The sequence below is a fragment of the Enhydra lutris genome, unplaced genomic scaffold (genome assembly GCF_002288905.1).
Source record: "Enhydra lutris kenyoni isolate GAN:26980312 unplaced genomic scaffold, ASM228890v2 scaffoldscaffold2, whole genome shotgun sequence".
Classification (NCBI taxonomy): Eukaryota; Metazoa; Chordata; class Mammalia; order Carnivora; family Mustelidae; genus Enhydra; species Enhydra lutris.
The window spans coordinates 92,353,305-92,377,441 of NW_019154086.1; the positions used below are offsets into that span (position 1 = coordinate 92,353,305).

A 24,137-nucleotide genomic window follows, 5' to 3' on the forward strand; every position below is an offset into this window, starting at 1 on the left:
ATATATATATATATATATATATATATATATATATATATGAAACTGAGTAGTAAAACAAGAATCAAAAAAAACGATGTGGGAAACCCCTGCAAATCAGAATGTTCTCATCTGTTTTTCCTACTACAATGCTGAACAAGTTGCTATGACTCTGAAATTTCTTGATACACTAAAACATAGACATCTAAACTCAGTAAAATAAATGTCTTAAATTTACACTGTCAGGGGGTCAGACCCTTAGAAGGCTAAATAAGAGTGTGTCATAAATAGCAAAAGAATTTATATACTACATTTTTAAGAAAATAAAAACTTTAATGTTATTTATCAGTATCTCCAGTAGTCTAGTCTTAATAAAATAACATGGAAAGTTTCACTGGAGATTATTATTTACTAGAGATGTCATGAAAAGAGAATCATGACTGACTGCTCTATAAAAATGTGGTATAAATTCTCCATGATAATGAAATTTTATATCATATTATTAAGTAAGAAAATGGCCAAAATATTTCACAGAGTGTTCAATATAATTTGCTGTATAAAATGAAATTTTGTATTGTTCAAATTCAAAGTGCTGCTCATTGAAATTATTCATTTGAACTTCTCTGTGGAGAGGGAAATCAAAGCAAATACCTCCCCCAAATGAGTCATCCCATAACCACTATGGTTTTATGGTTCTGTCCAGAAAGAACTGAAGATAACATAACTAAGATCCATTTAAGATATAACTAAACCATCTTTTATACTTTTTGCTCACACATGTCTAATTGGATATGGAAAGCACAATAATTTGTTTCTAAAGCCATTTCTTTGGGAAAAAATAAGATGGAACAATGTTTTTCAAAGTGGTCCTGCAGATGTTAACTTTATGCATTTTACCCTGATACTTTTGAGTTAATAGTGTATACTGCTTCCACAAATTATCTCTCAAGGAATTAGGTGAAATACATCCTTCAGGTGAGTAAAAGCAAACATTGGAAGCTTCAGCTTTTACGAAGAGTATATTAACCTGGATTCTGAATTGGAAAACTTAAATAAATGTTTACCCTGTAATGATTTGGTTGTAATTGCCTAGCAGTGTAAGTATCGTTTCAATGCATTCTAATTATCATATGATTAAATAGTTAACAGTTTTAGATTAAAATGATGAAACTGTTCATTTCAGTTGAGAAAAAAGATTAGGGCTCCATTTTGAAAAACAGTTATTAGCCTTATCTGTACAAGTTTAACAACTTGGGAAATTAATAATAAATTCAGTATTATCAAAAACCAAGGTTTATTTTGTATAGGATTTACATTGTTATGAACTTTGCTTTATTGGGGGAAAAAAGTGCTATCTCCTGACCCTGGCAAAGAGAACTGGGAACAGGGGAGATCATGTTAGTAATCGTGTTTCTGTTCAGATATATCAAACATTTTTAATTTATGTCTGACTCAGTGGCCAAGCCAGTTTTATAAGTTAACTGTAGTAATAATTAATAAATTGCTATAGTAGATTTTCAACTATCAGAGCTTAAATACCATGCTGTCAGTTTCCTGTAGAACTTTTGGGTTTGCAAACAGGACTGAATTCTCAACATTGGATAAATAAGGATGAACATGTGTGCTAACATTTGTGTTTACTTTGAATTTTGTAAGATTTTCAGACTTCCAGCCTTCTCCTATTTACATTTTTCCCCAAATTGTTAAAAGTCGTCACATAATAGTAAATGTCAATGCCAAAATAAACACTTGCAACAGATTTTCAAACATATCTTGTCCGTGGATCTTTGCAGCAATTGGTGAACCTGAGAGTATAGATTGGTATAATCCTCAAGGAGAGAAGATAATTTCAACACAGAGGGTAGCAGTGCAAAAGGAAGGTGTCAGATCACGATTAACCATCTACAACGCAAATATAGAGGATGCAGGGATTTATCGTTGTCAAGCAACAGATGCCAAAGGACAGACACAAGAAGCTACAGTTGTTTTGGAAATTTACCGTAAGTCATGCATTTATTAATTGATTAAAATGTGGCTGTGAGCAAAAAAAATGCATTTAATAAAAACTGACACTCATGAAAAACTATGTGCTAGACAATATCCTGAGACCATTACAAATATCAGCTTATTTCTATTTTACCATAGTGTATCTCTAAAATTGAATAGATAATAAGAAATAGTAGATTATAAACACATAGATGGAGCCATTTCCGTTGGTTAAATAACAGAGATGAAAATGATTTAATATTCTCCAACCATTGAAAATCTTTTGGGTGAGTAGAGAACATTATTTAGTATTATGAAATTTATAAGGAGTACTTTTTCACACTAAAATGAAAGGTCAGGACTAGAACAAATGAAATTGCATATATGATAGCAGTGACCAGTCTAGAATGAGAATGGAGGAAGGGTCGGTGAACAGGAGTAAATACAGAAAAACTGCAAACTCATCTAGTGGAGAATAATATCTAGTTGGATTTTTCACCATCAGAACTTTTATTAATAAAATTTTCCATGCTTACACTTCATCTTATGACTTGAGATTGACTGCCTTCTACATTCTTTCCCCCTTCTTACATTTAGGAATCATTAACCTTTCTTTCTTTCTTTTTAAGAGTTATTGACTTATTTTAGAGGAGGGGAAAGGGCAGACAGAGAAAGAGAGACAGTCTTAAGCAGACTCTTAGCTGAGCAGGAAACCTGGCACAGGATTGAACCTCATGACCCTGAGATCATGATCTGAGCCCAAACCAAGAGTCACATGCTTAACCAACTGCACCACCGGGGTACCCCAAGAATCATGAAACTGTTTAAGAACACATTAAAGCCTGTTGACCCCCTAGGCTTGAAACCAGGCTCTATCACTTCCTTTTGTGGCTTTAGCAAATGTCTACCCTCTCTGTCTTCAGTTTTGTCATCTATAAAATAGATCTAATAGTATTGACTACCTCATACGTAAAGCTGTTTTAAGCACTACATTAATTTTTAATATTATATAAAGTTTTTAGAACAATGCCTTACAATTAATATGTGATAGTATTTCTACTACATTAATGAAAAATATCTGAAAAATTATAAAATTTTTAAAAATACTAACTCAAGGTACCTCTTTCTTAAAGTGTTATTATTATTACTATTACTACTATTATTGTAGAAACAAGATACGAAAAAAAGAAGGCAAAGCATTCCCACAGCATGACTTCCTCCTTGCTCTCCAGTGCAATTTGCTGGCACATTACTGACGTTTTTCCTGATTTCGACTTTGCCCCTACTCCTGTTAGTTTCAAAACTCCTAAAGAAAAAGATGGTATAGCTATTTATATGATCCCCACTGTACCTATTTCATAAATAGAAAAAAATAAATTGAAGTGATCATTTCACAGACATAGTATTTGGAAAGATTTTTCATTACTTTGAGTGATGAAAAGGAAGGTGCCTGATATTTTGTTTGTAAACTAAAGAAATGACTTTTTTTTTCCTGGCAAGAACAATGAATTACTTTTGTGAAAATTTTTAACAAGCATAAAGACCCATATTCTTTCATTCATTTGACACACTTATTGAGTGTCTATTACATGGCAGGCAATATTCTAAGTCCTAGACGCTCCGTAAAAAGAAAATGTCACTGGCACTTGGTGCTTATTATTTTAGTAAACAGAAAAACACAATGAATGAACTTAGACAAATACATGGGTGCTAGATAGACATGCTATAGAATTCTATAGTGAAGAAAATTAGTGTGGTAAAGAGAGGGAGAGTTGAATTGGGAAGAGAGAAGTTTATTTTATCTGTGAAGGTCGAGCGGAAATCTGAAGGAATTCAAAGGAGCACAAGGCCCGAGGATGGGAACAAACCTGGAGTATTCAAGGGATTGCAAAGAAGACAGTTTGTCTGGATCACAGGGACTAGGAAAGGAGAGAAGAAATCAGGATCAGAATTGTGGGGCTGACTCCACTTCACACAGGACCTCGTACAGCATTATGTGGACTACGAATTTTCCTCTCAAGGAGATGAGAAGTTCTTGAGTAGAGGAATTCTTTTTTTTTTTTTTTTAAGATTTTATTTATTTATTTGACAGACAGAGATCACAAGTAGGCAGAGAGGCAGGCAGAGAGGGAGAGACGGGTGGGGAGGAGGAAGCAGGCTCTCCGCTGAGCAGAGAGCCTGATGTGGAGCTTGATCCCAGGACCCTGGGATCATGACTTGAGCCAAAGGCAGAGGCTTTAACCCACTGAGCCACCCAGGCACCCCTAGTAGAGGAATTCTTACCCGGCCTAAGGTTTTAAAAGATCTAGCGTTAGCTGATGATTTCATCATCGCATCAATCAGATTTTGGAATATGTTACTGGGAGAAGAGAGAAATAATACTTTTGTGGTTTGTTTTACTTTCTTGAAACAGAAAAACTCACTTTCAAAGAAGTGGTATCTCCTCAAGAATTCAAACAAGGAGAGGATGCCGAAGTGGTTTGCCGAGTTAGCAGCTCACCTGCCCCTGCTGTCAGCTGGTTGTATCATAATGAGGAAGTCACCGCTATTTCCGACAGTTAGTATTTTGGTAACTCCCTAAATTATATGTTCTAATAATAGTGCAATTTTTAAAAAGACTCAATCTACCTGACTGCGTGTAGAAATTTTATTTTTTGGATTCCAAGCATCTAACAACTTAAACTCTGAAGTTGGGAGTTGGCAGATAATGGACCTCAGGCTCAATTCAGCCCCTCTGCTGTCTTTGTATGGTGTTGTGAGGTCACAGCCAAACCTGACCATTACATAGTAGCCAGGGCCACTTCGGGGACAAGGTTGAGCAGCTGTGACACAGATGAAGTGGCCAAAAAAAAAAAAAAAAACCTACAATATTTATCATTTGGAGATTTACAGAAAAGGTTTGTTGACCCCATCTTTTTAAGAAAAAATTAGTATAAACTGTATAAGGATAATAAGTAAATGAAGGACTCAGTCCTGATGCATTCATATTTGACACATTACAGTTCAAACATCATCCTCTGGACTCATCTATGTAATGTTAAAATAATATCTGTGTGAACCCTCTTATTATTCTGACAGTGTTCTTTCAAAAACACCTACATATTCTAAATATTATGGTAAGATGCATATGGATAATAGATGGAAAAATACATTCATTCAAATTGTCTTCATAATTTTGATTCAGACTGAGCTAAAATTCCAGAATAATATGACATCTGAAATTGAAAGCATAATTTGCTTACATTATGCTACTTTACCATTGTGCATTGGGAGCAGTTTCAATTTAGAATATTTTTCAATGCACCTGCATTTGCAGAGAGTTATGAAATAATTGAATCTTTTCAAATACTTTCCATCCTGGATGATTCCATTGTGTGTTTCTAAGAGCTAAAACTTATAGCATAAAGGAGAGAAAGCAGATAGTATCTATTTTTGAATATGTACAGAGGACATGTCATAATCACGTTTAATAGTCATTTTTTAAATTTTGAGACAATTTCTCTCATCCTAGCATTTTCAGCTCTTGTCACTTATTGACTACCTCTCTCTTTTTTTCTATTATAATAAGTTAGTGAGAAATCATACTTTATTTCCTCTTATTTTATTTCAGGATAACTACTTTATATTTCATTAGCTCATCACATGAGTACTTTGTGCAATGTATTTTCAGCTATTTTTTCCCTCAATAGTAAAGAAAAGGCAGTTCTTTTATAGCAGTTAGATGACAATGTCTAAACATTTTCAGATTGCCTCATCTTTGGCTTCAAGTGTACATCTGGTTTATTGTAAACCTTAATTACATGAAGGTTTTGAAATGAATTTTAGTTTTTAAAAGACACAGAGAACAAAAGCCTCAAAGCAGAGATTGATAGTTAAGTGTGACGGTAATGGAGGAGCGCTACTCTGTGCTATTGCTCACACAGTTTTTCCCAGCATCCAGGGACATGATTTGAAGCTGGAATGCCATTACGGCTCTACTCTTTCCTTGGCCTGGCAGCTTTGAATTTTCTAACAGCTCTGTATCTAATTCAGATTCTCTCTCTGTAAACAGTGGATTATTATCTCCAATTTCAACAATAGTTGTGAGTTTCAAATAAGACTTGCACATAATAAATATTTGTTAAATGAATGAATTAAATATTTGCGTACGTATCAGTTTTGCCACACAATGACATTTATCTTTCTCCTTCCTTCTCATTGAGTTTTTAAATCTTGAGAATCAGTGTTACCAGAATGATATGCACTCAGGTTATAACTAGAATAAAAAAATTGAATGTAGAGGAAAGTGACCAGTCTAGAGTAAACCTGGCTCAGAGTTGCATGGCAAGCAAAGAAAAAAAAAGGCACATTCTTTTTTGTCTTTTTAACTTTAGAATATAAAGTATTTATGTGGACTGTGAGGAAGGACAAACTTTTCTAACCTTTTAATATTGGAGAAACACTCCACATGGTTCATTGTTGAACAATTTGCACATTCATAATGGATTTACAAGAAATAATATTCTTTACCTGATTATACCTTCAATGGCCCCTTTATTAGAGCTAATGGAAGAAGATTAAGTTTATAACTATGAAAAGAACATGTAAGGGGATTTGAAATAATGTAGTGTGTCCAGGTAACTTTCTGAAGCTTTAACGTGGTATGTGAGTAAAGTTTGCAGGCTCCAGATGACATAATGAAGGTTTGAAAATGTCCATCTTATTAGCCATGCTTTTGGTAGCAGCTGTATGGCAGATATTTATAATTGAAATCCCAATAGGATATTTGAAGTGGAGGTTTTCCATGTTGCCTGTTGAAAGAAATCCATCCGCTAAAGAGAATTCAAGCATTTAGGGAGTAAAGGTGGCATTTTGTTACAAAAGTTGAATATCCCAGTGGCGGGATATGCTATTCCAGATGCTCATTCGACCTCAGCCAATTTGAAAGTTGTCCCTAAAATATTCTAAATGCTTTGATCATTGACTAATGAGGTACCCTGTTTCCATCAAAAACTATGGGTAAAATAATATTGTTCAATATTCTTTTTATGTAACCTACTTCCAATATCAGAATTCATTCAATTTTGAACTACGTGTTGAAAACCTAGTATGTGCCATCTAATGTGCTGGATGGTGGCTAGTCCTAGTTAACTAGATAAACAACTTCACTGCCTTCAAAATACTAATGATCTAGTAGAAAAGATTAATAGAGAAATGAATGAAAACAAGGTATACTGAGGTCTATTAGAAGGAAAGTGCAATGATAGAGAATGATAAAGAAAGAACATCTCAACTTGGGGGTTTTTGTGATTTTATTTTATTTTTTTTTCAGTGTTCCAAGATTCATTGTTTATGCACCACACACAGTGCTCCATGCAATACGTGCCCTCCTTAATACCCACCACCAGGCTCACCCAACTCCCCACTCCCCTCCCCTCCAAAACCCTCAGTTTGTTTCTCAGACTCCACAGTCTCTCATGATTCATCTCGCCCTCCGATTTCCCCCAACTGACTTCTCCTTTCCTTCTCCTAATGTCAACTCAACTTGTTAGGGCAAAAGAAGGTGTCCAAGATGCCTGCTGAAAGAGAGAAGTAACCCTTAATTATGAGAAAGAGATTAGCCAGGCAAAGGGTGGTGGGGACTTTTCAGGAAGGGGAAACACCATCTGCAGCAGCCCAGAGGTGAAAGACATCATGAATGGTGCTTTTCAGAAACTAGAATCAGTTCATTATAATGAGAATTTATGAATAAGTGCAACTAGAATACTTATACTAATAGATAAATATAAACCAGGAGTGATCATAAAGACTAATAAAAGAGGAAACTAGAAAGGAAGGTTGAGTCAAGTCATTATGGCCTTGGCATCTCTGTAAAGGAATCTGGCATTTATCCAAAGAGAACATCACTGAAGGATTTTAATCAAGGCAGTGACATGACCTGATACGTATTTGAGAAGACTGTTAGTTCTTCATTGAGGAGAATGGATTGGATGGCAGTCAAGACAAAACTCCAGGCACTGATAACAGTTCAGACCCTAATGAAATAATTGCTGAAGGAGAAGGAGATTTAGACCAAGTAATGATAAAGGGGGAAGTGACAGGACATGGGGTTTGATTGAATATGCAGATGGAGAGAGATGGAGAAATCAAGGATGGCTCAAGGAATTTGACTTGGGCAAATAGTTCAATATAAGGACGTGAAGACAGACCTGGAGAGACCATATGAGAAATTTCAGGTGGAGATAGTAAACGAAACTTTAAATTTGCTGAAATTAAAATATTTACAATCCTTCCCAGTAGCTATATCTGGTCTACCAGTAAGCACTTTTATAGTCATATAATGGTCTGATCTGAAGAAAAATTGTGTCTCAAAATATAGATGGTGATTGAAGCCATGAGAATAGATGAGACCAAACTTCAGTGGCTGGGGAATGAGAAGAGGGCTAGAAAAAAATCTGCTTGAAGGAGCATAAAGCAGATGCTTATTGAGTATTATCTTAGTTCACTTATTTTTCTGACTGCAATAATGAAAATTTGGTTTTTAATAAAGTTCTGTATAATTGAGAAAAATGAATAATCTCTAATACTCAGATAGTTCTAATGTCCATTGTTATGTGTGGTTGAAGCAGTGCTCTCTTCAAATGTTTTCTGCCATTTGATAGCTTACTAACATCATTCCATGGACTTTACATACATACCTAGAATTTGACATGAGATTTTCATGTAGTTTGTTTTCTGTTTTGAAACATCGATATGTATTTCAATTTAGCAGGTAACTACTGTTTTCCTAATATTCTAATAGTTTTCTCTCAGCCAGTAGAAGTAATACATTAAAATGGCCATTTGAAACTAAAATTTTACCATTAGAAGAAACACTGATTTATTCCCATCAAATTATGTATTATATACATTCAAATGATTTTCCTTGTAATATCAAGTATTGCATTCCTGATTAAAATAATTCTTCCCCTTACAATTTTTTAACTAAATACACTATAACCATTAAAGAACATTAGAGTTAAATGATAATACATATTTTAGCAATTTAAAAATATAATATTACAGTTATCAAGGTATGATTATATGCATCCCAATCTAAATTTGAACTTCTTAAGTTGATAATTGCTTCCCACCCTAATTTCCAGCCACATGCTTGAATAGATCTTTTCATTGACCTTGAAACATTCTAAATTTTTATGAGTTCTGAGTTACTCGAGGACTTCTTGTGAGTTTAAATTTAAAATTTCTTGCCGATTCTTTTTCTTCAAGCTTCCTTGGAGAAAAGGAAAATTTACCAGGGGAAAGCATCTGCATAAATATTTGTGTCTCTCTTCTTAGGGTCAACTTAAAGAAGAAATAAACATTATGGGAAAGTTTATGGAGTAATCCCCCCTTGTCTATGGGGGATACATTTTAAGACCCCCAGTGGATACCTAAAATGAAAAATAGTTCCAAATCCTATACTGTTTTTTCATTAAAAAAAAAAAAAACTATGATAAAGTTTAATTTATACCTTAGGCATTTAATTTATAAATTAAGAGATTAAGAGCAATTGCTAATAATGAAATAGAACAATTGTAACAATATGCTATACAAAAGTTGTGTGAATGTGACCACTGTCTCTCAAAATAGCTTATTGTACTGTACTCACCTTTTTTTCTTTTATGACATGATGATACAATGCCTATGCGATGAGATGCAAGAGATGATGTAGGGTTAGGCCTATTTTAATCTCTGATAAAGTGTCAGAAGGAGGATCATCTGCTTCCAGACCATGGCTGACTGCAGACAAATGAAACTGTAGAGGGCAAAACCATGGATGGGGGTTGGGGGAGTTTACTGTACTTCCTGAGCTGATAAAATCATGTCTGCAGCTTTATAATCAATATTATCCATCTCTGGGATCCTCTGAATCTACTTATTTCTACTCTTTGTTTATTTTCTCTCTTGCTTACCTGTAGGGAGCATAGTCCTTCCATAGTCTGATCACTTCCCTATTTGTATTTGTAGCCCAAAGTAGAATTGCTATGGCATTAAGGAATTGCATTAAGGAATCGCTATGACAGGTGAACCCCAAACCTGAGTTTAACCCCAAACTGCCTGATATCATAGCAGTTTATTTCTCAGTTATACAAAGTCCAGTTGACAGCAAGGGTGGGGGTAAGAGTATACCCCACACATCCATTCAGCGCTCCAGGCTGAGGGAGGCTCTAGCTTTTACTCATGTGGTTTCCATGTTTGCCCTAACCCATCAAGCCAGCAGATAGGGAAAGAGCAGTAAACACTGGAACAGGTCCAAAAAATAACATTTAATGGTATAACAGTAAATATCCCAGAGATAAGCACCTTAAACTAATGGGTCCAAGGGGTCAAGCTTGTATCTCTTATTTACCAAAGTATCTCAAATACTGTAAATACCAACTAGATGATGTCCAATGATGTGTTAATTAATGAAATTGAAGATACTGCTTTTGCAACATGTTTTAAAATAAGACTAGACGTCAGACCATTCTTTACTAGACGAGAAGGGAAAAGGTCTTAACACTGCAACAAGATTGCGATGATTAAAAACTCAGGCCAGACACTGTGGAAACACTGTCAGACTGAGATGCTGGCTAGGCTAGTCAGATTATCTGAAGCAATCAGCTAATGCATGCCCGCTAACAGCTTATTTTTAATGTATATTCATGTGCATATAGTCACACCTAAAATGAAATCTTGAAATAAAATTAAGTCTAATCTGTTCATTCCTGAAGTGGATTATCTGCATTTAGAGAAAAAATTCAAATAAGTTAGAGATATGGCCACTTTATATGTCCTCTATGTGACTTGAATATTATTGTATCATTTAGCTGCCTCCTCGGGGTATGCAGAATTATTAATTTAATTATTGTGTGAGGAAGGCTGTTCAATCAATTTTCTAACCACCCCCCACTCAAGTTGCTACAAAATGTCTTCATGTCTGCAATATCTAATCTCTCAACCTTGTTCTTTTGTGTATCATTTCTGCATTCAAAGTACCAAGGGGAAAATAATGGCCTGACCATTTTATGTGGAAATAAAGTCTCGAATGTGTTTTAGAAAAAAAAGATGTAACAAGGCAGTGTGGAGTGGAAAAATTGAAGCCATGAAATTACATTTTACTTTCAAATGCGAATTTGTTTGTTGATGAAAAGTTTGATAGTGTCAGACAAGTGCCATATTTTAACTCTTGGCAATTTAGAGCACACTGGACTCTGCTTTCAATTACTGATATCATTTCCTCCCCTTTGCTTACTTTCCAGATCGCTTTGCTATGCTAGCCAACAATAATCTGCAGATTCTCAACATCAATAAAAGTGATGAAGGTATATACAGATGTGAAGGAAGAGTGGAGGCTAGGGGAGAAATTGACTTCCGTGATATCATCGTTATTGTTAATGGTAAGCAGCAAATAATTTGTACCTATTTTATTATGGCATGTTAGCAATATATTTATTGAAAGGGCAGCCAGTGAATACGACGTTCCTAGTATACCTCTTCTCTACCTGGAGGAAATCTCCTCACCTCAGCGATAGCGTCTATTACATTGTGTGTAACCTCAAGGGCAGGATCCGTGACTTATGCAACACCATCATCTTTTTTACAGAGTCTTATAAGAGAATCATTGCCTTTTGTTGGCTTTGTAGTTGTTGAAAGAATGCCAAGTGAAACATAGTTAAGTATCATACTAGATTTTACTTTTAAATTGCATGACTCCCATGTTGTTTAAATGAATCTATTTAACAATTTTGTAGGTTTTCTTAAATTTAAAGTTAATAATTGTTTCCACAAGGAGATTAATAACTAAGTTTATGGCATCATGATGACATCTCTTCTTCCAAACTAGGCTTCTCCTGCTATATTTCCTGCCTGTGTTAACATGACATTCTGTGAGGCCAGAAGATATTTTAAGGTTATCCTAGTTGTCTCTATTTTGGTAATCTAATCTGTAAATGACATGTCACCTCATTTTTTTAACATCTCTTAAATATATTCTACCATGATGCCCTCCTTAAGAGTGAAGCCCTTTCATTAAAAAAAAAAAAAAAAAAAAAAAAAAAAATTTTTTTTTCCCCCCTTGAATTGCTACAGATTGTCTCCTCTACTCTCAGGCTCATAATTTCTACTTTTATTTATTTATTTTTTAAAGATTTTATTTGTTCATTTGACAGAGAGATCACAAGTTCACAGAGAGGCAGGCAGAGAGAGAAGGGGAAGCAGGCTCCCTGCTGAGCAGAGAGCCCGATGCGGATCTCTATCCCAGGACCCTGAGATCATGACCTGAGCCAAAGGCAGAGGCTTAAACCACTGAGCCACCCAGACGCCCCATAATTTCTACTTCTTCTCCATCCAACCTTTCAACACTTAAAATTGTCAGTGCTTCCCATTACCTTCAAGACAAAGTCAAAAATGCTTTTTTTGGCATAAGAAACCTTTTATGATCACCAGCCCCTCTTCCTTAACATTCAGCCATGAGCAGCCTATGTTTCAGACATATGGAAATACTGGTAGTGACACGACACAAATGTTCTTTTAGTTTTTTCTTCTGCTTTAAAATAACAAGTTAGGGGGCACCTGGGTGGCTCAGTGCGTTAAAAGCCTCTGCTTTCAGCTCAGGTCATGATCCCAGGGTCCTGGGATCGAGCCCCACATTGGGTTCTCTGCTCAGTGGGGAGCCTGCTTCCTCCTCTCTCTCTCTGCCTGCCTCTCTGACTACTTATGATCTCTGTCTGTCAAATAAAAAAAAAAATCTTAAAAAAAAATAGAATAAAATAACAAGTTAGGGGTGCCTATGTGGCTCAGTCGGTTAAGCGTCCAACTTTTGATTTTAGCTTGGGTTATGATATCAGGGTTGTGAGATCGAGCCCTTATCAGGCTCCATGCTTAGTGTTGAACCTGCTTAAGATTCTCTATGTCCCTCTCCCGCTGCCCCTACCCCTCTAAAAAATAAAGTAAAATAAAATAACAAATTATTGATAACTATAATGACAGGATTCTATAAGCAGAATGTCATTTGTTCTTTTTAGAATAGGCAAAATATAAAGCTGAGGAGTTAGCCACATGTTTCCTGTAAGTCGGGAAGGATGGAGAAATAAATTTGTGTCTTCTTCTGATTCCTATCTTCATCCTGCCATGAGCTATTTCTCCAGTTTCTTGAAGACTGGAGAGCACTAGGAATCCCATATAGATCTGAAAGAGTTCTTTGGCTGAGTAATATTCCACTGTGTACATGTACCACATCTTCTTTATCCACTGATTTGTTGATGGACATCTGGGCTCTTTCCATAGTTTGGCTATTGTGGACATTGCTGCTATAAACATTGGGGTGCAGGTGCCCCTTTGGATCACAATGTTTGTATCCTTTGGGTAAATACCTAGTAGTTCAGTCATTGGGCTATAGGGTAGCTTTATTTTTTAACTTTTTGAGGAACCTCCACACTGTTTTCCAGAGTGTCTGCACCAGCTTGCATTCCCACCAACAGTGTATGAGAGTTCCCCTTTCTCCACATCTTCGCCAACATTTGCTGTTTCCTGATTTGTTAACTTTAGCCAGAAATCTTATCATTTGCAACAACATGGATGGAACTGGAGGGTATTATGCTGAATGAAATAAGTAAATCAGAGAAAGACAATTACCCTATGGCTTCACTCATATGTGGGATTTAAGAAACAAAACAGAGGATCATAGGGGAAGAGAGAGAAAAGTAAAACAAGATGAAATTAGGGAGACAAACCATAAGAGACTCTTAATCTTAGGAAACAAACTGAAGGTTGCTGAAGAGACAGGGTTGGGGGGGTGAGGGGATGAGGTAACTGCATGATGGGCATTAAGGAGGGCATGTGATGTAATGTGCACTGGGTGTTATATGCAATTGATAACTAAATACTACATCTGAAATTAATGATATACTCTATGGTAATTACTTGGATTTTTAAAAAATAGCAAAAAATAAGTAAAAACAAAAGTTCATCGGTCTTTCACTACCTACAGCAAAGGTAGTTTGACCACAAAGTTCATGCTGAAAGAGGAAAAGAATATGAAAACTCTGTTATCATTTTCTCTCCTTCTCGAAGTTTATAATTAATTGAGATTAGTGGATAATATAATGGAATAGACCAGATGGTATGACATAGAAATTAGGCAGTCTGGTAGAAATTACACATGCTAATGGAGGAGACCAAAGGGCCAGGGCTTCAGAGGAGAAGATTTCTTTTTTAGAAGTAAAGAGTCTGGTATTTATTATGAGTACTATAGTCCAGAGGTTTGACCTTCAACACAGGGGGCAGATTTCAGTGCATGAAGAATAGGTTTAAAATAGAGGTGTGTATCTATATATGTATCTCCATGTATTTCTATTACCAATAAACATCTCTAAGCTATTTCTTTCTATTATATATAGTAAACAAAGATAACTTACACTGTTGAATTTAACTATTAACAACTCTTTACTGTGCCTTATTTCCAAAATAGTTTATGGTGGCATATAAAAGTGTATTTCGTTACAGACAAGTCATTGTCCTGAGTATTCTTTCATGAAAATGGGAATTATTAGTTCTTACATGTCGAGTTTTGGAGGCAATATATAAATTTTTACTGTTATATGTTTTATATATGAATATGTCAGTGTCAAATTATGCACATATTTTTACACTAAAACAGTAACTCAAGTATGATATTTAAAAGGAAGTATTGGGGCACCTGTGTGGCTCCATTGGTTAAGCATCTGCCTTGGGTTCAGGTCATGATCCCAGGATCCTGAGAAAGAGCCCCACATCAGGCTCCTTGCTCCATGGGGAGCCTGCTTCTCTCTCCACCTGCTGTTGCCCTGCTCAAGCTCTCTCTCTCTTTCTCTTTAAATAAAATATTTTTTAAAAAAGTAAGTGTTATTTGACAGACATAACATGTTCTCCCCTTATTAACTACTTTGTTATTGTAACTTCTACCTTCATATATTTAATACGTGTTCTAATCTGTTTCCATACTAGTTTATCAGTGAATGTTTATACATGACTATATGTGTTTTGAAGGAGGCTTTATTTGGGTATGAGCGTGTTCAGTTAACAAAGTTCGAATCTTCAAGTCCATCATGGTGTGCACTCAGACTGGGATATTCAGTTCTGCATGTCTGTTCCTATTATGTCAGAGTTCACAAGTAGATAACAAGGGATTGTGTTCTTTTGTGCCACTCAGATCAATCACGTAGGTGGTTTTCTGTTCTGTCTGCATCACACTGAGCCTCCCAAAGGCAAATCATTCTCCTTCCACATCCCAATTTCCTGTAACAGAATCGACTACAGATCCTAATCTGCCCTTTACCCGAACACTGCTTTATCTCCACTTCTTCTAATTAGTCACATTTTCCCTTTATGGTTACCAATTCTCAAACCTTAGAATTCCTGGCACCACTTTTCTTCAAAATAACAGTGTTCACAAAAATCAACCATTGATTTATTCCTCTTCAGGAAGATGCAGTTGGACCCTGTCAAGGGAATGCATTGACTGATGCCACCAGTTCGTCTGTGCTTTGCTCTCACATTCTGCTTTTACCTCAGCCAGAAAAAAATCATTCTCCTCCAGTCTTATTGACTCTTGTGCTGCTTACTGGTGACTGGCTCCTTTTAAATTTTGAACTCTCCTTAAAAGTATCCCCCTATTAGTTATCTCCTGTAAAACCTCTTGAGGACATTGCAATGAAAAGTTGAAGGGTCCAAAAAATAATAATAAAATAAAAGCAGTAGCTTTATCCATGTTATCTTTTCTTTCTTCAGTTACAAATTTGACTTGTTCTATGACCTTTTCCTCAACTTATGTTGAAAACCCTCTCTCTTAATTGATACTGATTTTTACCCTAAACTGATTTGGATTTTATCTTGGACCTTCTTTACTTGTCTCCTTCCTCCTCAAGTACACTGGAATCCTGAAAGAAGCCTCCAGGCAACTATTTATGGACATTTCATTTCTCCCTTATAAAATCTTGGGTCTGGAAGAAGCTCTGCTCTTTCTTTTATTTTTTGCTCTTTGAAAACTTCTCCCTCACATTTCCTTTCTTCCGGTTCATACACTTTTGTTTCAATAATTAGTTGAAAGATATTTTTGGTAGGTTCCTCTGTGGTACCAATAATCCTAAATATTAGGAATTTTTTTTCTTATCTCCCTCTATGACTTTCTTACTATATTTCTCAATGCCTGTGTATAGTTTTTCACAAATATCTATCTCTCCTCCCTTAAAGAGGTTATATGTTACTGCTCATTGACCTGTGGATTATGGTGCTTCCAGTGGAAGAGTTAGAAACCCACCCAATTGATGACATGACTTTTTTTGGCCAGTGGCTTATAAGCAAACACAGTAGACACTATGACTGAACTCAGGTTGCTAGAAGAATCACATGTTTCTTATTATGTTCTTTCCTTCTGACATAAAACTAACATGCCACAAGGAGAGAATTCTCTTTCACCTTGAACACCATGATGAAGACAAGTGAAGCAGAGTCCCAGCTCATCTGCAGGTGCAGACACATTACATAAATAAGAAATAAAGTACTTTTTTTTAAGCCTGAAATTTAAGGGTCATTTGTTATCACAGAAAAGCAGACAAATGCAATGCCAGTGGCTTTTTCCTATTTAAAATAAGCAAATTAAATACTGTCTGACCTAGGGGTACTTCTGAAATTACTTCCCTAATATGGCACAGACATCTTATAATCCTACTTTCCCCTCATAATGATCATTTTTTATGATTTTTCTATCACCTTATCTCAAAATATTAGAATTTCAACTTAAGACTTTTGACTGCAGTTTCAAATATTAATAGCATAAAATAACATAAAATAATCAACTTTACTAAAATCCTTTATTGTTTATGGGGAAGCTGAATACAAAACATATACTAAAGGAAATTTTTATAGATATTAATGGACTATTTTATAATAAAAAGGGGTACCTATTGTAGCTGAAGGGGAGACTTGGTATTTGGGATAAATCTATTGATGAAAAGGTGTTACCTTGTAGAAGATCAAATAAAGCAGCATCTGCAAATGCAAAAAGAGGTATGATGTGAAAAAACATCCAATAACTTAACTGTTACTGGAATGTGATATTTTGGGGATGGAGTAATGGTAAGGTTAGATAAAGCTGGAAAGTAGGTAGCCAGGTCATGGGGAACTATGGACTCTCTTCTATGAGGCTAAGATGAGCTGACATAGAAGAACAGGGAAACTAGAGAACAAGGAAGTCGACAGAAGGATGGAGGGAGGGAGAGCAAGTGAGTTAGTTCAAGTGAGAGATAATTAGGGCCTGTGCTAAAAGACAAAGAAATAAAGGAGAAGACAGATAATAGGGTGATATTTGAAGCAAATACATATGTGTCACAGAGGCTAGAGCAATCAAAGTTCATTTGAAGACTTTTACTGTAGGTTCTAGATTTCCAATACAATAAATGCAAACAAAAGTGACCAACAAAGTATGAACTGAAATATATCTGCTGAATTTGACTATTATGAGATTACAAGAGATGTTAGGGTCAATGATATCATTTGAGTAGTCTAGAAAAATTCATACTGCAATGTCTTGAAGAATGCACATTGTACATTGATTTGAAGAATGAAGGTAGCAAAGGCACAGCATTTGTTACCTCAGCTAATTGGAATCAGATGTTAAATGGGAAACATCACAAGGTTGAATTAGACTAGAGGAAGTGGTTGGGGTTCTCGGACACTTATAAGGAAGATATTCCTTGAATATAAGGAGAATATCTTTTATGTTGACCCTGGAGGAAGTGAGTCAAAAATGAGCTAGGATGTGGTTAAATTAATTCAAGGATAGGTCTGGTTGATAATTTGAGAGAAATCTTGCCACATGACTTCCATATTCTATTTTCAGTCATCTGGCTTCCTTCATCTGAAAAACATTGATGTGTTCTGGATAGTTCTCAAATATTTCTCCATACTTTTATGTGTTTACGTCTTCTCTTTATTGAATTTTCAAGTAAGATTTGTAACATACCTTAATTTTTTTCACGAATCTTCCAGTGGCTGCTGTCCTTTTATTATACCTTATTATATTATTACATATTTGATAAATTGGCTGGCTATCTTCTCTATAAATTCCTGAACTCTTTTTACTAGATTATTATATTATGCACCCATCCACATGTACATATTATTGTATGATATCCAAAATCTTGGATACATTTCTTTAAAGGAGAATTAAAAATAATTTCTCTTTTTAACCCATGCTCATTCTCCATCAGGTTCCTGGCTCTTAGATAAGTAGAATGCTCTCTAAAACTACTCAGAAAATGTCCATATAAATGACAGATCTGGAAATAACTTTTAAATTTAAAGTGTAGTCAATAGAGAGTTATTTTTATAAAATGCTCTTTTAAAGTATAATGATTCATTATTTTTCGAATCTTTTGTAAATTTGTGGAGAGCGATCCACTAATTGCCAATTCAAACTTGGGATAATGGAGGCAGGAACAATTGAGAATGGATGAAAAACACCTAAGAGTATAATTTTAAAGCAATTGTGTCTTTAGTCTTCCTTTGAACATTAAAATCAACAATAAATGACAATGGCCAGAGATATTTGTGCAAGTACATGTCAGAATAGAGAGTGTACTTTGTTAATGCAGTGGCCCTCAGGCAGTGATTTTTGTATTCCTACCCATTTTCTAGCCATTTTTTAAAATTAAGAAAATTGGAAAAAGTACTTTCCTGTTTTAAAAATGAAACGTCAGAATTTTCCTCTTTAAATTTTATGCAATGTTATATAACATAAAGGATATATAGAAAAATAAAAGACTGTGAACTAGCCTCTTGTGTATCAATAATACGACTGAATTAACCATTCAGAGCAATAGTTTAAGTCTGTTTAATTACTGTAAATTATGATGGAATTATTAATTTATAGCAATAATATATAAATCACCAAAGAGTCAGTAAATAAACACTTGTCAAAACCAGAATATTTTCTGATATTATTAAATATTTTTACCCCTAATGATCCCATTAGGTATCAAAGATTAGAAGTCTGAGACTATAAGGGAGAATTTATTTTCTTTTTATTCTTATCCAACGGTATTTTAGAAATTTCCATAATAAAGAAAATGTGATGGATTATGTTAGCAGAGAGTCCTGTTCCCCAGCCCCATTTCTTGAATTGGGCCAAGAAAGAAGGCAGAGCCAAACTCTTAAGCGAGCAAGCATCAAAGTGAAAGTACTCTTAAGGTTGGGGAGTGGGCAGTTGTCAAGGTTGTCTTTTCTTTTTATGTTTACAAAGTTCTGAGTCATTGCAAAGGTGGTCTCTGACTGAGATTGCTTTCAATCATCTAACAAACTCCTCCTACCTGTCAGGAGCGGGAGTTTTTGGCTCCCTAGGGTCTTTGTCAGAGCTCTTATGCAGCCTTCCCCTGCAGGGAGGGGGGTGAAAACTACAATGTAAATGTATTATTATGAAGTTATAGGTTACTATAGGACAGGAGTTATAGGGAAGAATGTATGCTAACCCACTGGGGTCTTTTCCTGCTGTTTGGAACTTGGTTCCTGTTGGGTCCATGGTCAAAAGAACGAGACTGATACAAAGCAAAGGTCAAGCAAAGCTTTATTTCGCCTAGCATCGAGAATCAAACTGACCGGTCAGGGCCTTCTCTTGCAAAGAGGCGACCTCTCTCTGCCTTACAGACTAGCTTTTAAGGGCAAAGGCCATGTGGTTGGGCCTGGCCATGCACAGGTGGCCAATGAAATTGTAACACACAGAGAAAGCTGCACAGTCCTGCTAGGTCTCACATAAGTGACCAATTGAATTATAATTTACCCTAGTAGATATTTGAACTAGCCTATCACCTTAGTCAGAATTGGCGCCCAAAAGGCAGGACCCACACTCCTTGGTAGCTAGGGAGACAGTATGCGTGCTCTACTGATTGGATACCTCCACCTGGCCTGACCCGCCCTTGTATTTGGGCTTTGTTACCTGGGACTGGTTTCCTGGGCTTGCTTTTAAGTAAGTCCCCTGGAGGGGGGGTGGGGTCAGTTTAAGTTTTACTGCATAAACAACAAAATGACTGTTTAATCCAAGATGGAATAGCTCTGGCTAAACAGGCCCTTACAGTTCCCACCCATTTTTATCATTTCCAAATCACCTATTCCCTGCTCATATCCAGCTAAAGTGCATACTCCATTAGATAGATAGATGATAGATGATAGATAGATAGATAGACAGATGGATCACCTACAAATATCTAAGGACATTTTTCTTTGTCTTTCCTCTCAGATAATTAGTGTCAATAGTTAATATAGTTTCTTCCTTTTATTCAATCTGTATTTTTTTTTTTCCCTCAGAATTTTCTAAGTACACTTAAAGGGCATAATATTGTATTTGCAAGGGTATAGAGAAGCATACATTTATTTTACAACCTATTCCTTTCTATTTCTGATTATAAGAGAAGGCAGAATTATCCCACCGTGTGAATCAGATCCCGGCTCTGAACTCAACCATTCTCTGGATGGCAGTGTCCTGCATAGGTAGAGATTGGTTTTTGTAATTTTTCTCTAACACTTGGTTAATAAGTGCAGAAGTGAACACTACCATTTGTGAAAGCAAGAATGAAAATTTCAAGAAATCTATAGAGGACACAAGATACTGCAATGATGAAAATATTTTACATTTTATGGAATAAATCAGTAAAGTAAAAGACACCATCAACATACTATCTGGCGTTGTGCAGATGAATGACATTAAGGACAATTAGTGTCTAGATTTCATTCATGACATTCATGAGTTCTGTTCTTCAAACTGGGTTGCACCAAGGGATGACCGAGGAAGCAGTGTCTCTATTTAATTCATATTGCAAGTTACTTATGATCAGTATCTCTTGCTTTCACTTTTTTTTTTTTTTGCATCACGCCCAGTGGTTTTCAATAAAAGTGTAGGTGGCCAGAGCATGTGTCTTTTTAACAGTGGAAACAGTTAAGAAACAGAAAGAGTTCCATTTAAGTTAGATATGAATTAAGTAAACACCCAGTTACAAGTAAAACTAGTTCCCTGTACTGAACACATTTTGAAACACAGTATGGTCTGCCCCTTTATGAAGGTACACTTAGTTTTACTAGGATAAATGAGTGTGCAATCTCTGTGTCAAATAAGTCTTCTGTCACAACAACAACACACACACACACACACACACCCCCCTTAGCTTGATTTCTATTTCCCCTATAAGACTTAGTTCAAGTATCATTTCTAGCAAGCTTTTCCCAATTTTACCTGCCTTGTTATCTGACTTCTTCACCTTGAGATCTCATACCATTAGAAAATTTTATCTCTGTAAAATTTGAAAGGACTCACCAAATTCCATTCAGTATGCTCACATGAAGGTCTTATTTTAAAGGAAAGAGGAATGTGCAGCAACAGGGAAAGAATGCAGGGAAACATCAAGGAGGCCTCCAGGACACAGTTCCCCTGCAGGAGTTCCTCCAGGGCCCTGTTTGCACACAAAGATGCTCTTTGCCTTGAACCACCACTATCTGAATGAGGAATCTCTGAGAAGCTCTTAGCTCTCAGTGGGGGGTCCTTAAGTAATTAAAGCAGGTTTTACCAATTGGTTAGTCCAGGTACAAACTATTAGTGTAGAAATGTTTGGGGATTCCTAGGGGAGTTTCTGGTTCATCATAAATTCCAAAGCCTTTATCTTTGTCCAAAGTCAAATAACAGACATCCAAGCATCCCCAAAGGTATTTTTCGAACTTTTTCTGCAGAGCTATTAACCAACTCCATCACTACAACCTCTCCCTCAGTGTACGTTTCACACTGATTTGAAATTATCTATCTATGTGTGAAATTTTTTCAAACTAGACCGTTAATGCTTCAAGAACAAAGGTAATATTTTATAGCATCAAGAAATACCTTAGAGTTTTGGATATAGAAAGCAGTTAACTTTTAGAATAATGTCTTCAGTTTTTAATTATTTTATACTAAAGTAACATTACCCCAATCACAGGAGATATTTTAATTCAATAATTATCATGGCTTACCTTTTTTTCTCTTTAAAGAATAATCCAAAATAATCCAAATTATTCTAGTATTACCTTGAGGACATTATACTACCCATTATACGACCAATCTACTAATCCAATTTCAGTTACCTTGCATGTATTTTAACAGTCTTATTGAGTTTATATATATATATATATATATATATATATATATATATATATATATTTATATATAATACATAAAATGTATTTAAAATGTCATATATATACACATACATATGTACATATATGTATGTGTGTATATATATATATATATATATATATATATATATATGAATGCCAAGTATATAATATGAACCAATCACCATAATCAGGATAATAAATTTAAATGAATAGACCTATTACCCACAAAACTTCCAAGAATTTATGTAAAAGTAATCTTGCAGGGGCACTGAGTAGCTCAGTCTTAATCAAGAGGTCTTAATCAGGTCTTAATCAAGGTCTTAATCAAGACCTGATCAAGACCTGAGATCAAGCCCCTCACCAGACTCTCCACTGGACATGGAACCTGCTTAAGATTCTCTCTCCCTTACTCTCTACTCCCCTGCCCAGCTCCCCGTCTCTCTCTTTCTTTAAAAATAAAATAAAATAAAAGTAAAATAAAAATAAAAAATAAAAGTAGTCATCCAGTATATACTCTTCTAAGTGACTTTTTTCAATCAGCAAGATTATTTGGAGATTCACCCATGTTTTTTCTTGCAAAAAATACTTCATTTCTTTGTATTGCTTAGTAACATTCAATTTTAGGAATATTTCATGAATTGCTTATCTATCCACACAAATGACTATTTGGGATCTTCCAAGTTTTTGGCTTACAAATAAAACTGCTATAAAACATTTGTATATATGAGACTTCGCATGGGTATATTCTTTTATTTCTCTTGGGCTAATACCTACAAGAAGTATGACTAGATCATGTGCTGTGTATATGTTTAAACTTCTTTTAAAACATCCACCAAATCATTTTCCAAAGTGGTTGGGCTATTTTATACTCCCCAAAGCAGTGTATTGGCCTTTCAGTTGCTCCACATTCTTAGCAAAATTTCCTATGGTCAGACCTTTTAGGATTAGACATTTATTAAGTGTTTAGTAGTTTCATATTTGAAGATTTAGTTTGCATTCCTCTAAGGACTAAGGAAAATCAAGCATCTTTTCATACGCTTGTTTACCTTGTATCAGTTTTCTTTTAAAATCTTTAATCAGCTTGCTTTACTGGATTATGTTCTTCTAATGGAGATTTCAATTGCATTGACCCTAATCTTTCAGGGGAAATATTCACTCTTTCAGTGTCAAGTATATGGTTAGCTGTTGGCTTTTCAGAGATGCTCTTTATCAGGTTGAAAAGCGACCTTTTGCTAGATTGGTAAGAAATTTCATCAATAATGATTTCTGGTTTTTTCAAAGAGTTCTTTTCTGAATCCAAAATAATAACATAGTTTCCATTTTTTAAATTGATTAATTTGGTGAAATACATCTTTTGATTCTAGAATGTTAACTAACTTTCTATTTCCATGTGACCATAATGTGCTATTCTTTTATATAATATGGGATTTAATTTCCAAAACCTTTGTTAAGAATTTTTGCATCTGTGTTCCTAGGAGATATTATTCTGCAGTTTTGTTCCTTTCCTTTCCTTTCCTTTCCTTTCCTTTTCTTCTTCTTTTTTATTTTCCCCCAGTTTTTTTCTCTTGTTATGCCTTTCTCTGATTTTGGTACCAGAATATTATTGACCTCATTGAATGAATTGGAAAGAACTTTCTTTACATTGTGAAAGTTCGTGCTAGGTTTAATTTTCTTTATTAAATATTTAATAAAATTCATCATTGAACCCATCTGGCTCTAGAGTTTACATAGCAGGAAGATTTTACACTGCTATTTCAGTCTTAATAGATAAAGGTTATCCACTTCAAGTTATCTATTTTTTCTTAATTGAAATTTGGTGGTTTATACCTTTCAAAGAATTTGTCCATGTCATCTAAGTCGCTGAGTTTATTGGCATAAAACGATTCACAGTATCCTCTATTATCCTGCTAATATCTTTAGAGTCTGTAGCCATCTTGACTTTTCAGGTCCAGTATTGGCAACTTGTATTCGTTCTCTATCGTCTCCTCTTTATCTTTCTGTCT

At 35.2% G+C, this 24,137-nt stretch overlaps 1 protein-coding gene across 2 annotated transcripts in view; it reads left to right on the forward strand.

Annotated features, from left to right (window-relative positions):
• LOC111149636 (neural cell adhesion molecule 2) overlaps window positions 1–24,137 on the forward strand; it is a 514,271-nt gene that overhangs the window by 291,261 nt on the left and 198,873 nt on the right. The window contains exons 3-5 of one of the 2 annotated variants that reach the window (XM_022506828.1): window positions 1,770–1,976; window positions 4,376–4,519; window positions 11,226–11,363. In XM_022506828.1, coding sequence (XP_022362536.1) covers window positions 1,770–1,976; window positions 4,376–4,519; window positions 11,226–11,363 — 489 coding nt within the window. Of the gene's footprint in view, window positions 1–1,769; window positions 1,977–4,375; window positions 4,520–6,652; window positions 6,689–10,469; window positions 10,477–11,225; window positions 11,364–24,137 lie in introns of those variants that run through there. The other variant, XM_022506836.1, reaches the window with a different exon arrangement.